General features: G+C 38.8%; 1 protein-coding gene across 7 annotated transcripts in view; it reads right to left on the bottom strand.

Annotated features, from left to right (window-relative positions):
- Nucleotides 1-4,214: 4,214 nt before the first annotated feature.
- Nucleotides 4,215-14,434, bottom strand: part of LOC121890750 (calcium-activated potassium channel subunit beta-4-like) — a 43,477-nt gene continuing 33,257 nt past the window's right edge. For all 7 annotated transcript variants that reach the window (XM_042403287.1, XM_042403282.1, XM_042403285.1 and 4 more), the window contains one exon: nt 4,215-13,236. In XM_042403287.1, coding sequence (XP_042259221.1) covers nt 12,912-13,236 — 325 coding nt within the window. In that variant the 3' untranslated portion in view covers nt 4,215-12,911. The remainder of the gene's footprint in view (nt 13,237-14,434) is intronic.

The raw sequence follows: 14,434 nt of genomic DNA, 5'->3' as shown, positions 1-14,434 counted from the left end.
GTAATGATATTCGATTAATTGTTTAAAATAAGCTTCTTTAATGTGAATTTTTTTCTGGTTTCTAAATATATTTCGGTTGTGGACAAAACAAGAGATTTTAGGTTGCATCTTGGGCTTTTGGGAAACAATAATCAATGCTTGTTTTTTTTTTTTTTTTTACCATCATCTGACATTTTATAGACCAAATGACTAATTGACTGATATTGACAATAACTGTTAGTTGCAGCTGCTGATCGACTGATCAGTTAATCAACTAATCGGTGAAGCTCAGAGGTTTTGTGATGCAACCCACCAGACAAGAATGTGATGCTGGTTGATTCTGTAAAACTGCAGATTATATTCAATGACAACAATTAGTCTTGGCAACTACGGTACGGTGAAGGTGAAGGTCTAAACTGTAAGGTATGGTTAAAGTTAAGTAACTAAAACACTGAGTTAAGGGTTGAGGAGAAAACTTGTTGGTTAATAAGAAGCTTATATTAATTGTAGTCTGTGACAGGACGTGAACTCCTTTAAATTAAACTGATGCCTTACATGTTAATCCACCACCCCGACTTCAACATACTTACTTTCTGCGTTGCTAAAAGGATAAACTAGCCAAGTTTCAATCCAAATGTAACACACATTTTAATCAAATATGCCGAAAATCTAATTCTTAATGTTTGTTTCCATCCACTGCTGTTGTGTGAATATTAGCAGTTAAACAGCAGGTGGCGCTAATTCTTTAATCGGTGCCGTTAAACTGTTGCAACAAGATGACGTCATTAAAAGAGCGACAGTCAAAGCTCAAATGATGGGAAACCATGTGGAAAATGTGACGACATTTCTGTTAGTTTCATGTATTAGTGTGAGGAAGGTTACAGTCTCTTCATCATTGCTCCACACAGATCTGATGTTTTCAGCTCTTCAGTGACATTTAAGTCACATGATTCATGTACGTCATCATTTATTCACTCAGTCTGTTTACATCAAGCAGCAACCTCCGGGGCTGTAAAATGAAGCCAATGTGGAAGTGCCAAAAACTGCAGTTCCTTGAACGACCACTTGAGGCTCCAAAAGCGAGTCAACCCCCATAGACCCCCATGTTAAAATACCCAACTTTACAGCAGAAATAAACATGTTTACAGCCTGGTACAAAAAACGGTTTTGGTCTCTAAAGCTAATTTCCTCTTTCATGACAACTGTACGGGGGGTGAATTTTTTTATAACTCGCCCGTTTAAATTTTATTAAGCCGTAAAGTTCTGCATAATGAAGGACATGGCTGCTTTGAGTGACAGGTCCGCCAGCCGCTAGGTGGCTTGTTTCAGCCATTCGGCCCGCCTCTTTGCCCATTTTTAATTGACCGGGAGTTAGACAGAGTCACGTACTGCCAAGATGGCGACGGCCAGAGCGGCTCGCTTTAAGCTTCAAAACCGCTCTTCAGAAACCAACGAGTGACGTCACGGTGATTACGTCCATATTTTTATACAGTCTATGGTTTGCGTTTGATTTTTATCCACACAACTGCTTTTACACCTCAGACAAGCGTAAAATCATTTTTGCAATATTTCGACTTTTTCATGCACATTTTTTTTTGTTTTGTTGTTTTTGCAAATTGAAAACACATAAAAACAGGTGGATGGAAATGGAATTGAAGTAACACTGGTGACAGGATATGCTGAAAAACAGATGATCAAATGATTCTGGTGACTGGTTGTTTTTTCCACCTCAAACGTTGTGTACTTTTAGGAGGAATTGTTGTCCTGCTAAACAAATATCAGAGAATACAGCGTTTTTTAATTGCTTCGACCCCGTTAGACTTACGTGCAACTCTAGTTAGCATTTTGCTTTTATCAATTTCTTATGCAGTATTTCGAATTTGTTTTTCACATTTGTATGATTAAAAACAGGTGGATGGAAACGCGCAAACTGTTTCCTGCTTTGGTGCTGGACGTACATTAAATATACATTAATAGACAGGATTTCTAGGATAATACACTGACTGGCCTGAATGAATAAATGTGATCAGATTTTGGTGATGACAATGTTTGTGTAGGTTGATGGTTGATTCCAGCTGTACAAGGATAAAACATGTTATACCTGTGTAGGAGAGTGTGTCTGTTTGTGTTTCATCCTAATAGAACTGAGGATAAGTGGCCCAGCATTAACACCGCCGTCCAAGGTGAGAGATGGTCAATGTGCTTGTGTTTGAGAGTCATTGAATATTCATTGATTAGAAGAACAAGTGGTCTGACTCAGGCAATACAAGTACAAGTGTATGTGTGTGTGTGATGTGTCCTGTTCTTGTCTAGTGGGAAGCTATTCAACTCTCTCAATTTAGATGGGATTGAATGAATGAAAAGAGTGGAGAATGAATGGAGAAGAGGGAGGACAGATGAAAGGACACACACACATCATTGTAATATCCATGTAGCAGCTCTCTCTTGACCTTTTTCATTCTTCGTTCCCTTTTCCTGTCTTTCCTTCTTCCATTTTCCAATCTTTCCTTCCATCCACTTGTCTTTTTTCTTGCCTTTTTTTAAAGTGAGCATCTAAGCCTTTATTTGATAGCAGATAGTGGAGAGGTGACAGGAAATGAGGGAAAAGAGGGTGGAGACAAAAAGCAACAACAATCATCCTCAGCTAGATTTGAAACAGGGACGTTGTACTACGGTCAACGTCTTCCATCACTGTTCTTCCTCTTTCTTGTCTTTGTTTCTTCTTCTCATTTTCCTTTTTTTTTGCTCTTCCCAAAAGCTAACGTTAGCATGCTAATATACAAAGATAATATTAGCATGTTAATGTTACAAAGATAATATTATAATATATTCAATAACTTCACTCTTATACAGTGTAGTGTCCCCAAAATCACTTCACACATCAGTAGTCTGCTGTTGGTTATACGACACCACTTTGGAAAAAAGGTTTAGGGGTTATTGAATATTGTTTGAAGTAGCTCTTTGTAGTGTTGAACTTTTTAGACGGTCCCTGTGCACTCGTCTCACAGCCGGCTGTACATAGAGTACCTCACTACACTCAAAAAAAAAACAACTCATTGGATGAACTCAATTAAATTGTGGGCAGAATTTCTATCCAATAAATATATGTAGCCCAACTCAAACCAACTACATCTATGCATTATAATGTATTTGTCCAACTTGCTTTTCTCCTGTTGGTCCAACTCAAACTAAAAACATCTATGTAATGTACTTGAATCGAGTTAGTCAAATAGAGCTTAAATAAAATAACTACATTAAAGTAGTTCAAATAATTTGTGGTTGTTCAACCTAAAAAATATATAATTAATTGGAAATACGGTAGGAAAGAGGCCTCGTTTGTGTTTTAACAACATTTTGCTTATGAGTTATTGAAGTGTTCGTCACTTTTAAGTCTCCTCTAGAAACACTTTTCTGTTGTCGTTTCTGTAATGTGTTCTGGTATTTACAACAAATTGATGAAGATATTTTTGTCACACCCTGCCTGGACTTTGTGTGTTCTTTGGGGTCTCCTGGTTTGCACTTCTGTTCAGTCCTTCGGTTCATGTGGGTTTTCTTGTTATAGTTGGGTTGTGGGTTTGGACTGCCTTTTGTTGTTTAGCCTGGTGTGTTGTATACTTTAGTTTAGGTTCATGGTGGTTCTTGGACGGGTTGGTGTGGGTTGTATTTAGAGTATTGTGTTTTCTGGGTTTTAGTTTTGTTACTGTGTTTCCCTTGTGTGTTCATGTACTCCTCCTCACCTGCCCTGCTTCACCCTCGTTAGCCCTGCCCTGCTTCCTGTGTTTCCTCAGCCAATCACTCCCTTGTGTCTCGTCACCTGTTCCCCATTCCCTGATTAGTTTAGTCTGTATTTAAGGTCTGGTTTTGAGTTGAGTCTTTGTTGGATCATTTGTTTTGTTTCGTCTGCTAGTTCTGTTCAGCTCTGTTTGCCTGTTCATGACATCCACGATTAAAGGAGATTTTTTTTCATCAAATCTGCATTCCAGCCTCTGTGTTTGGGTCCACTCCTGCTTCCCTAACCTGACAATTTTCTTAATTTGCTTGTGTTTTCTTAAGTTGCAGGATGTTTGCCCTTGTTGGCCACCGTAGATTGTGACTTGTAAGCAGATTTTCTTTTGTGATCAGACTTTAAAAAAAAACAAAAAACTTGCAAAAACATGAAGTTCAAAGGGGCAGAAAAAGCTGCAATGAGACGTTCAGGTTGAAGACAAAATGTGTTTTTATTTAAAGATCTCTATTAGGCACTATAGTTATCATTATTATCGTTAAAACACGGGCAAAGCGGCTACCTGGGTCACATGGTACAATGCTGAGGTACAGAGGATGAAGGGACGACAAAATACCTGCAGACAACACAGTGCAAAGTACAAAGATATGATGAAGAAAGAACAAAAGGAGACACCTGCACACTTATTATAATAAATACAATAATGATAATAATACAGTCAATGAAAGACTACATTATACAGTGTTGATTAACTCAGGGGTAAAAATCAATTAAAATCTAAATAAATACCAAAACCGCATCTGAAATAATATAATTTAACATTTTCAGTTTCTGTGGTGATGAAGTGAAACACAGAGTTTAGTTGCTACTGCAGTTCACAGATTAGCATATGGCTTTAGATAGAAAATCTAACATTATTCATCTCGGACAGAAAGATGACAACAGCTCGTTAAGTCTCATAAAAACACACAAAAATGCTACAGAGAAGCTACATTTTCTTTGGAGAGAATGGATGATTCAGGGATTTTACAAGTTTTAGTGATGTCAAAACTGAAAAAATGAGTTGAAAAAATCGGATTCATAAAAGTGCGTGTATGCTTTCTTTCACAGCGATTTTAATTTGTGTCACTGATTTGTCGTCGAAGTCAACGTTTCTGTCCAACAGGTTTGTATTTTTAGCACAAAAAAATACTGGTTGGAAACACAATGATAGAGGATGAAAACAGGGAAGAGTAAAATAAAGAAGTAAGGTTGAATATTATGATCTTATGTTGTTCTACAATTTTTTTTTGTCCAATTTCTGAGCAAAGTTATTAAAAACGAAGAGAATTAGTTATAGAAGTTTTGGTTTTACACTTATAAACAGTGATAACACAGTTCATAGCATTTCTATGACTATTTAAAAGATGATTTTGTTTATACATTTTTGACACACTATATATCAATATTAGAAAATATTCTTATTAACATTGAGATAATGATTTAAACATTGCCCAGCATTAAAAAGGAGGGAATGGAGGAAAAGAAGTAAAAGAGGAAAAATACAGGGGATAAAAGATGAAGCAAGAAAGAAAGAAAAAAGTAAGTATCTCTAGAAGGGAAGACGGAGGCAGATGCAGTAATAACAGTGTCCTTAATGTTCATACATGGATTTGACCTTTTTGTTTTAAGTCACATTCATGGAGTCGTACAACTCAGGATCATTCACTCCTAGTGAGAATCCGAGTCTGTTCGTGTGTTTTCCTGATGCCTCTAAATGTCACATCACGTTCTAAAATGCGACTGAATGGCAGCATCACTGAATTTTCTTTGGAAACTGCTGTTGGTTTGTGGCTGTCGGAACTGTTTGGAGAGCATTTGTCAAACTAAGGACAGAAATAGTTACAAAGTGAACAAGAGGGTTTGTTGTTTACACAGGAAACTACTTAATGCTCAGGAGAAAGTCTGTTGTGCACAAAAAACTTTCTTGCTCACACAAGAAAGTAGCGGATGCCCTTTTAGTAGTTAAAAATTACCCACAATTTTCTGTCTCTATCATTTCTGTAGAAATGACAGCAAACAAGTTATATTTTATGGAGCCCTGAAGGCGACATGAGAGCCTTAAAAAGCACATGTTGCCTTCGGGGCTCCATAAAATATTCATTATAACGTTAGTTTTTCACTTTTCAGTTTAGCTTCATAGATGCAGCTCTGAGTGTAAAACAAAATACTTGATTAAGTCATTTAAGACTTGTGCACAGATATCTATCTAGGCCTGGTCACACCAGAAAGTGGCACGGCAAAAGTATTTGGTTGTAGTAACTTTGTGACATAGCGATTACTCGCCGAGTAGTTGGTGAACTGATGTAGCTGGCGAGCTAACCGCTAACATGCTAGCCAGTTACAGACATGCAGTCACCATAGCTCTCTAAACCTCTCTACCGCTCTGTTTACTCCACCTGGGCAGTTTGTTGACTATTGTACACCATTTCAATGAGAAGTTATGGAAGAGAGAAAATAAAACTCTCTCTCGTTAGCTTAGCTCAATCGCTAACGGGACATTAAGTTCACACAGTTCATGTAAAAGATCTATTTTAAATAAACACCTGTCTCATAATTGTCTGCAAACCATTCTTCTTTTATTTTGCAGTTTTTACACCGACAGAAGAGGTTAAATAAAGCTGGATGGTGACACACAGCTAATAAGCTAAAATAGTGTCAATGTCTAAAATACAAGACGTCTCTGGGGTCTAAGGCTTTGTTCAGACTGCAGGCAGAGAAATTCCAGCTTTGCCTGTACAGAGGTCTCGCCGCAAAATACCAGCAGACAATTTATTTCAGCATCTGTCCACAGACTGTTGTTCACTGCTAGTAGCAGCATGGAGCCGCTTCAATGAACTTCCGTCACTCTGGATTTGAGGTTGCTGTTGGGTGTTGCATTGCGAGCGATACAGAAGACACTTTGAAATCCGATTTGAGCGGCCAGAGCGTCCGGACTGAGACACATCTGTAGAAATCCAATTGGAATCGTATTTCAAACCACCTCCAGATGTGGCTTGGATCCAAAAATTGCAAAATTGCATTTCATGTGTTTTTTTGCTGTCTAGACTTTCTAAAATCAATCTGGATGGGATCTGGATATGCCAAAAAACTGATTTGGGCTCTCAGTCTGAACAAGGCCTAACTGACAGCTTTGACCCCCTGAAAATCTCAAAATGAAATTTTAATTGAATTTGATTTGATTTTCAACAATTATTTTCCAGTTATTAACACATTTTTATGCAACTATCAATATCTTGGATCGTTTCGAAAACAGCACAATAAAAATATATTGCGGTCAAAACATTTACAGCATCTGAACGCAATTTGCTCCGCCTCTGCATATTTAAAATGTTCAATAAAAAATGTGAATGTGAACAAATTAATATACAAAATTTGTCAAAAGTCTTTAAACAGGCCTTCTATCACAGAACAAACAAATAAAAAGACCAATAAAAAAACACAACCGCACGTATTCTTGTAGAGCTACTGGGATCTAGTGGCTGATCTGCCTGCTCTGTTATGGAAATGATTGATTGTGACGATTCCTGTGGAGTAAATTGCATTAGCCGCTACATGGAAACACTGGTGTGACCAGGCCTTAAGACTGGGGAAACTTTAAAACACTTCTCTTGCTTTTGTCCATGATGTCTAAGGAGAAATAAATAATCTTTTACATTCATAGTTTGTTTTTCAGTCGTTACAGAGGAACGTTTTCTACTCCTGCTTAACACAAATCTGAAGACTCACAGATATCAACACAGAACAAACTTCTTTTCCACAAACCAGATGTGCTACAGCAGCGTACAGCAACATTCAAGTTTACCACAAAACATGGTGATAAAACATCGTCCCACAGCCGAACCTGAGGAGGAAATTATGTATTTACAACAACAGTCAGTTCACACAGAGAACAGAAGCAGCCGCAGACTAAAGTTCGGCTGTTAGTTTTCATTGGCAGCCACATCACCCAGCCTTGTGGCTGTTGCTAAGCAACAAGTAGCATCACGCCAGGTAATTTTTAGACTGTCAGGCATGTTGGAGAGAGAACTGTAGAAATTTGGAGACAACAGTTGAAGATTTAAAACACCCTCAGATACAGGATGAATCACGTTTGATGATAGCAGTTCTATTGTTGGCTCTGCATGGAAACATTCAGCTTTCAAAAAGTCTTCTTAAAACATTATAATTGCACTTTCCTCTTCAGTTTCATCTCTAGAAATCAGTGTAAGTGTGTCGAACTAGAAAGAAGAAGAATACAGATTATTGTACAAGAACGTAGAGAGTGACAACGCTCATCTCTCCCTGTTTCACCAAATAACATCACCTACATGTGAACACTGGGAAACACTTTATGATACAAATGTTTTAGTCAACAAGTGAACACTCCCATGTAACTGTCCTGTTGACATGTTTTACAGAAGTAAATTGAAATACGGCCACTAAGTCTGGCGCTGACCCATGCAGCCTCTCTCACCATTAGAAATGATGTCCTTGCTTTGCACAATGTCAAGCTTGTGCTTCTGGTGTGAAAGCCCTTCCTAATGGTACAATCAAACTGGATTTGCTCACATGCAAATAAGAGACATTTAGTTTAAGAGTTGATTTGCACTGTTCAAGATACTCAAAGCCAGTACAATGAATAGAAACCTGAACCTTGTATGTAGGAAATAGTGTGGGCAGTGTTGTAAACATAAACTGTGGGAGCTTTCATGACAAGCTAACAACAATATTTCACAAGTTGAAAATTATACAGCTTCTTATCAAACACTTTACTGTCATTAATATCCATTATTACACCTGCTCTCACTAGAGTAAAGTAGCATCCGTCCTTCTCTGCTGTTTCTGTTATTTTACTGTGAAACAATGAATGAATAAGACAATAAACATTTCCTGAATAAACAATTCAGTTCAATCACATTTAACTCTGCAGGAGTCAACTCACAACCAAAAGCAAATACAGAAGTCAGTGTGGCGGCCCTGCACGTCAGAGATCAATACGTTCTACAGCTGCAGAACTTATAACTTTATATTACAGACATACAGACAGATATTATAGTGCATTGATGCCAGAGTGTCTAAAATGACAGGTTGGACCTGTGCTACACACTGAGAGGAACAGCTCCGACAAAAATGGTTCCTCTACTTTCAGCAGACAAACCCTGACGTACAAGACAACAAAACACATCATTATCTGGTCTTATTGCTGGTCTAAACACCAAAACACTTAAAAGCAGCTCAGTTTCATACCACAACAGCTAGTCCTCAGTCCTGACTGCTACAAAAACACTGAGGGAGGAGGGGGGGGGGAGCTGAGTCACTGGTGATTTAAGACACAAATCACCCGAGATTTTTATCAGAGCCATTTTTACCAGAATGAAGCCTACAAGCTGCTGCATGAAAAAGGAACAAAGTGTCTCCTGAAGTGCTGCCAGTTACACATGATTTCTTTTATACACTTTCCTGTTCCTCACTTTGGTCGGCTGTCAGCTTTCCCTGTCAGTCTAAACTCAGGGTAGAAACCGAGAGGGGCCATCTGCACCCTACTTTATTCACATGGTCTAGATTTTGTCCTCATTACTGCTGAAGGCGACATTTGAAAGGCCTTCAGGCGCTGGCCGTGTGTTGTTTTCATCCTGGGGCTGTTCAGTTCAGTGAGCTACAACATTCATGTTTAACACGCAGAGACATTTCATTATCTTCTTAATTAGATTCAAAGTCTTGATTGATAAGGATTGTGTTTTAGCGTGATGTTTTGGCTGTTTAAAGGACTCTTGTTGAAGCTTCCTCAAGTGCAGTAAAGCCAAATGCGTGACTTGAGCGTATTACACATGAGGGTGAAGGCCAATGACTGTTCATTACCGACCTGCTGGATAATGGTGTGATCCAAAGCTTTGTCCCATTTCTTGGTGCACAATGTACACTATATGGCCAAAAGTCACACAACTGTCCACAAATTGCTGTACTTTTGGGCTAGGACTGCTAACTGCATTTTTGATCAATTTTAATTCTACAGTCTGAAATGAAAGTTGACAATCGTGAGAGAAATGTGGCAAAATCTTTGGTCATCAATGCAAAAGAGTGTCCTAGATCTCACTGTGAGACTCGTCCACTGGCGGACGATTTGGAGCTTTGGAGACCAAAGACTGCTACGATCCACGACTACAAACCAACCAATCAGAATAAGACACGAAATGATGGCTTACATTTCGTAAGTGCAGTTTTTGAATAAGGTTTAGTGGGAAAACACATTTAATACATCCATGGCAAATCAAAAACGATTGGTGGTGAAACAAAAAAGAAGTTTGAGTGCTGTGCAGACGGGTGACAAGATGATGACGTCTTTGCTTTCATTTACTTTTTTTCTATTTCCATTGTAGCACTGTGATTCACCACACATTTGGCGCACAATCTGACAGCTTCACACTGATATTACAGTACGGTCTGACACAGATTGTGACAATCTTGCACAGGGTGACTTGCAATAAACTTACATGATCGTTGTTGTCGCAGTCTAAAGGTGCTTTAAGACGAGGGGTACGCCAAGTGGGTTTAGGGCCGGCCTAGCATGCTGTGAGATTTCCATTTTTTTACTGTACACATTCAATAATGTTTTGCAATATCAAAAAATGAGGTGACATCTACATTTTTACACTCACTTGCCAGTTTGTTAAATATACCTAGATAAAACTAAAATACTGCATCCCAACATTCATGAACCTTATGTTCAGTTTTAGAGGCTGAACTCTATTCAGTTATACTGAGAGATGTTTCTAATATTTAGGAATGTTTAGCTGTTCACATATGTTTGGCCATGTAGTGTACCAACGCATTGCTTTGTTTCAGGACTTTTGTTTTACAATATCCTTTTATTCCTTTCTGAGAAATCTGGTTCAATGATCTAAATTTCCCAGTTTGGTCTCAAATTGAACCATTGCGACTTGATCAAAGGGTCGACTGCAACTTTTCTAGCTCAGTGTCTGTTTTCAGTCATTATTATGGTAAATCAATGGGGAGACTCATGTCGCAGTTGGTTTTACTGATGTCAGAATGCTCTAATGCTGTATATGAACCCTCTATACCCTCTTTGTTTTGGTTTGATTTGATGAATGCAGTGTTTGCTGCTCCCAGTTTAACCTCCAACATATGAGCCTGGGGTTCGCTCCTGCTGTCAGCAAACACCTTCATGGTCCAAAGAGCTCTCACATCATTAACAAGCAGGCGGTTCGGAGTCCCTGAAGCAACAGGAGCCACTAATGGGCCCTCTGATGAGTCAAGAGTGTATTTGAATACATAAATAAATAATAAAGTTCAATAATTTAAATATATCATAAGAAATGAATCCCAGATTTACCTTTTACTGGCTCTTTTTATTTTTCACCTCTTACCCTTCCTGTTTTCCGAAGACTTACATGAATTAAACAACTTTTCTGTTTCCCAATGTCCTTGTTGTTTGAGTTACTGGTACTACTAAAGACTATCTTCTTTCCTGTACCGCATTTCAGATGGAGATATTTTTTACTCCACTATATTTTTCTGCAGGCTGGTTTTTACTCTGCATATTTGGGTTTTATTTTATTTTAAACATGAGAGAAGCTCATGAAATAATATACATTACTATAGCTGGAACAGTATAAAGCAGTGGTCAGACTAAACTACAATGTTAAAATACTGCTCACAGGTTCACTTATCATTCTTTTAATCATGAGTGCTGCTGCTTTTCATCTCTGAAGTATATTTTTCTTCTAATACTTGTTAACGCATATTTAAGTAACATTATGAAAGCAGGACTTTAACTTACATATTTGTTTTCTCATGTCAAACGATGAGGTTACTTTTCTATTGTGGGTTACATGATTATGAAAAGAGGAAATAAAAAGAGCTCGTAAAAGCTAAACAGGTAAGTATGTACAGATCATGTATTTATATTTTAACATTTACTTTTTCTCTCATCAGACTTCTGAGCTATGCCCCAAACGTACAAAAGCTTAAATAAACCCCATTGACAATTACTACAAATCATGACCTGACTGAACAGTACGTTGTGTGGTTCACTACATATATCTAGATAAAAATGATCTGATGCTCTTGTTTATTAAGTATTTCTGCTGTTAGTGGCCTTTAATGAAACCACAAGTCCAAGATCTCTGCAGATTAAACCAGCTCGACAAAATGAGGCAATTCAAGGCGAGTCTAGTTCACACACGGCTGTAACAGGGCATCCTGGTGGACTAGTGGTTAGGGTGCATATTACATGTATAAGACCTTGTTGTCCCTGTTTGATTCAGCACAGTAAAGACTAAAATTAAGACTAAAATCCTTCTATCTCCAAAACTCTCCCCTCTATGATTCTATTGTAAGATAGTTGAATAAAGACAAAAATGCCCCCAAAATATCTCAGAACAAAGGACATGTGGGCCGAATGGTGCAGATGTTTTTAGACAGCACAGATTACATCGAAAAAGTTGCAACATTAGAAGAGAGTCTTGGAGAATATGAAGGATTTGGAAGAAACCAACAGTTACACTGACATTTTGCACACCGCTGTACTCGTAAAACTTCATGAGTTGTATTTAGTTGTTTTTTTTTTAACTGCTAACAAATGAATCATTTTTAAAATCACGCTGATGTTGGTACTCATTTATCTTAAAACCCCAAGGAACAAAAATAAATAAATAAGATTGCATTGACTTACAGAAGCCTATGAAAGGAAGTGGTGTCAAGACTTCAGCTCTCTATTTAGTCATATTTGTGGCTACTGGGACTGGAGTAAGAAGCAGTGAGCTACAGAAGGAAAGCTTAGTTTATAGAAGAGCTACAAAGAAGACTGCAGAGTCCAACATATCAGACAACTGATTCATCGTACCATCTATCACAGCACTGGTGTCATTCATTTAAATAACCCTTCAATAAGATTAAACTCAGCAGCATCCGTGAGTCTCCGCTCATCCAATTTGTTCAGTTAAAATCAGAGGAAAGGTGCTGATGTTTCTCTGCAGAGTTACAGCTGAAATCTATAGGCAACAGGGTGGATTTCCTGTCATCCTCTGCTCGTGTTTGTGTCTCATTTGGACATTTCTGATCATACAAACCAGACGGCAGCAGGTTGTCGGTGGCGTCCTCAGCCAGCTTTGTGACCCCCACCAGCTCATCAGCGTCCTAAGACGTGAAATCAACTTTCTGCTCTGTCTTAATGTTCCCGATCGCGGCGTCGCACCGGCACTGCAAACAGTGGCAGGGTCCTAGAGGGCGACGACAGCTCGGGGTCAGAGTTTGTCGTGAGGGGGTCAGCGGCTTTGTTGCCACGGCGATCTGAAGCCACGGTCCCCAAGTCTTGGCACACCTCGTAGGAGCATTTCCTTTTCTGGAGAGCCTCAGCTCGCACGGCCAGGGAGCGAGCGCAAACCGTCAGCAGCACGATGAGCGTGCCCAGAAGGAGCGACACCATTGGCCAGAGGACGCAGTGCAGCAGGACGCTGGTGTCATGGGAACGGCGCCACAACACGTCGTCAGGCCTGAAATCACAAAAAGAAGAAATAAAAAAACAATAAAAGCACACGCAAAACTACAGTCACTGTATATTGAGCTCTGAACACTTCCAACACGCAGGTAAACGATACTCAAAACGGCACACAGACGGAGCAGACGCTGCTGCTGCTGCTCTGCCTTGGTGTATGAACGGTACTAAAACAGTACTTACTTTGCTTCACCATCCTCATATTACAATTACTAATCTTACACAGACACAAATAGATACATTACCTCGTCCCTATGCATCCTGCAAACAGCTGTGTTTAAAAATAAGCAGCTCCTTCTTTCACTCGCTTCCTAAACAAATGCACGTGTTAGCTGAGATCTTTATGACATGAGGCGGTGGTGCTCATGGGAAATGTAGTCCTCATTCTGGGAAAACACTACCGCTTTTGTCCACAGGGGCCGCAAAAATCAACACAAAATGACAGTTCCTTCCTTTTTTTAACTTTAAAAAACCCTTTTTGTGTGTTCCAGTTTTTTTCTACAATACCAAACGGGAGCTTATCTGCAGCATCAATGAGCTCCCACTGGGCTCTCTTATGAAGCAGAGTTTCCTCATTCTGATCCTTCTGGTGCAGAGATAAAAATAAAACCAGCCAAGGTCACAGGTAAGCATCGCGTGTGAATAACAGGAGGATTAAGCTGACAAGGTAAAGACGATCTCTGTTTTTCTGCATCTCATCAATTTTTAGTCACAGTGTAAAAAAAAAAGAGCTCTGTTTCATAAAAGGCCTGCAGTAACCTGAATAACAGGCTAAAAAGAAAAGTCCTTCAAACATTATAAATCAATTCACCTGTTCTACTTTATTTAATAACTATTTATGTTACAGGATTCAGGGAGACTCTATAGTTCCTTCTGCTGTATAATCCTACAGTATACACAGCACATACGGCCAAAAGTATGTGGACAAACAAACACTACACTCATGTTTGATAGTTGATAGGACATGTGATTCCAAAACCTTGGGCATTAATCTGCTATCGTAGCCAGGTTTCCATCTAACTGTAGTGCAAATTTAACCAAATTCCCAGAATATCAGCAAAAGAAAATTAAAATGAATGCTTGTTTCCGTCTACCGCTGTTGTGTGAACATTAAGAGATTAACAGTCGGTGATACAACGAGATGACGTCATTAAAAGAGCGACAGTCAAACTCAAAGCATCTCAGAGCATTATAAC

The sequence above is a fragment of the Thunnus maccoyii genome, chromosome 23, assembly GCF_910596095.1.
Source record: "Thunnus maccoyii chromosome 23, fThuMac1.1, whole genome shotgun sequence".
Lineage (NCBI taxonomy): Eukaryota > Metazoa > Chordata > Actinopteri > Scombriformes > Scombridae > Thunnus > Thunnus maccoyii.
Note: the sequence above shows the minus strand (reverse complement) of the source record. Positions and strands in the feature narration are given on the sequence as shown.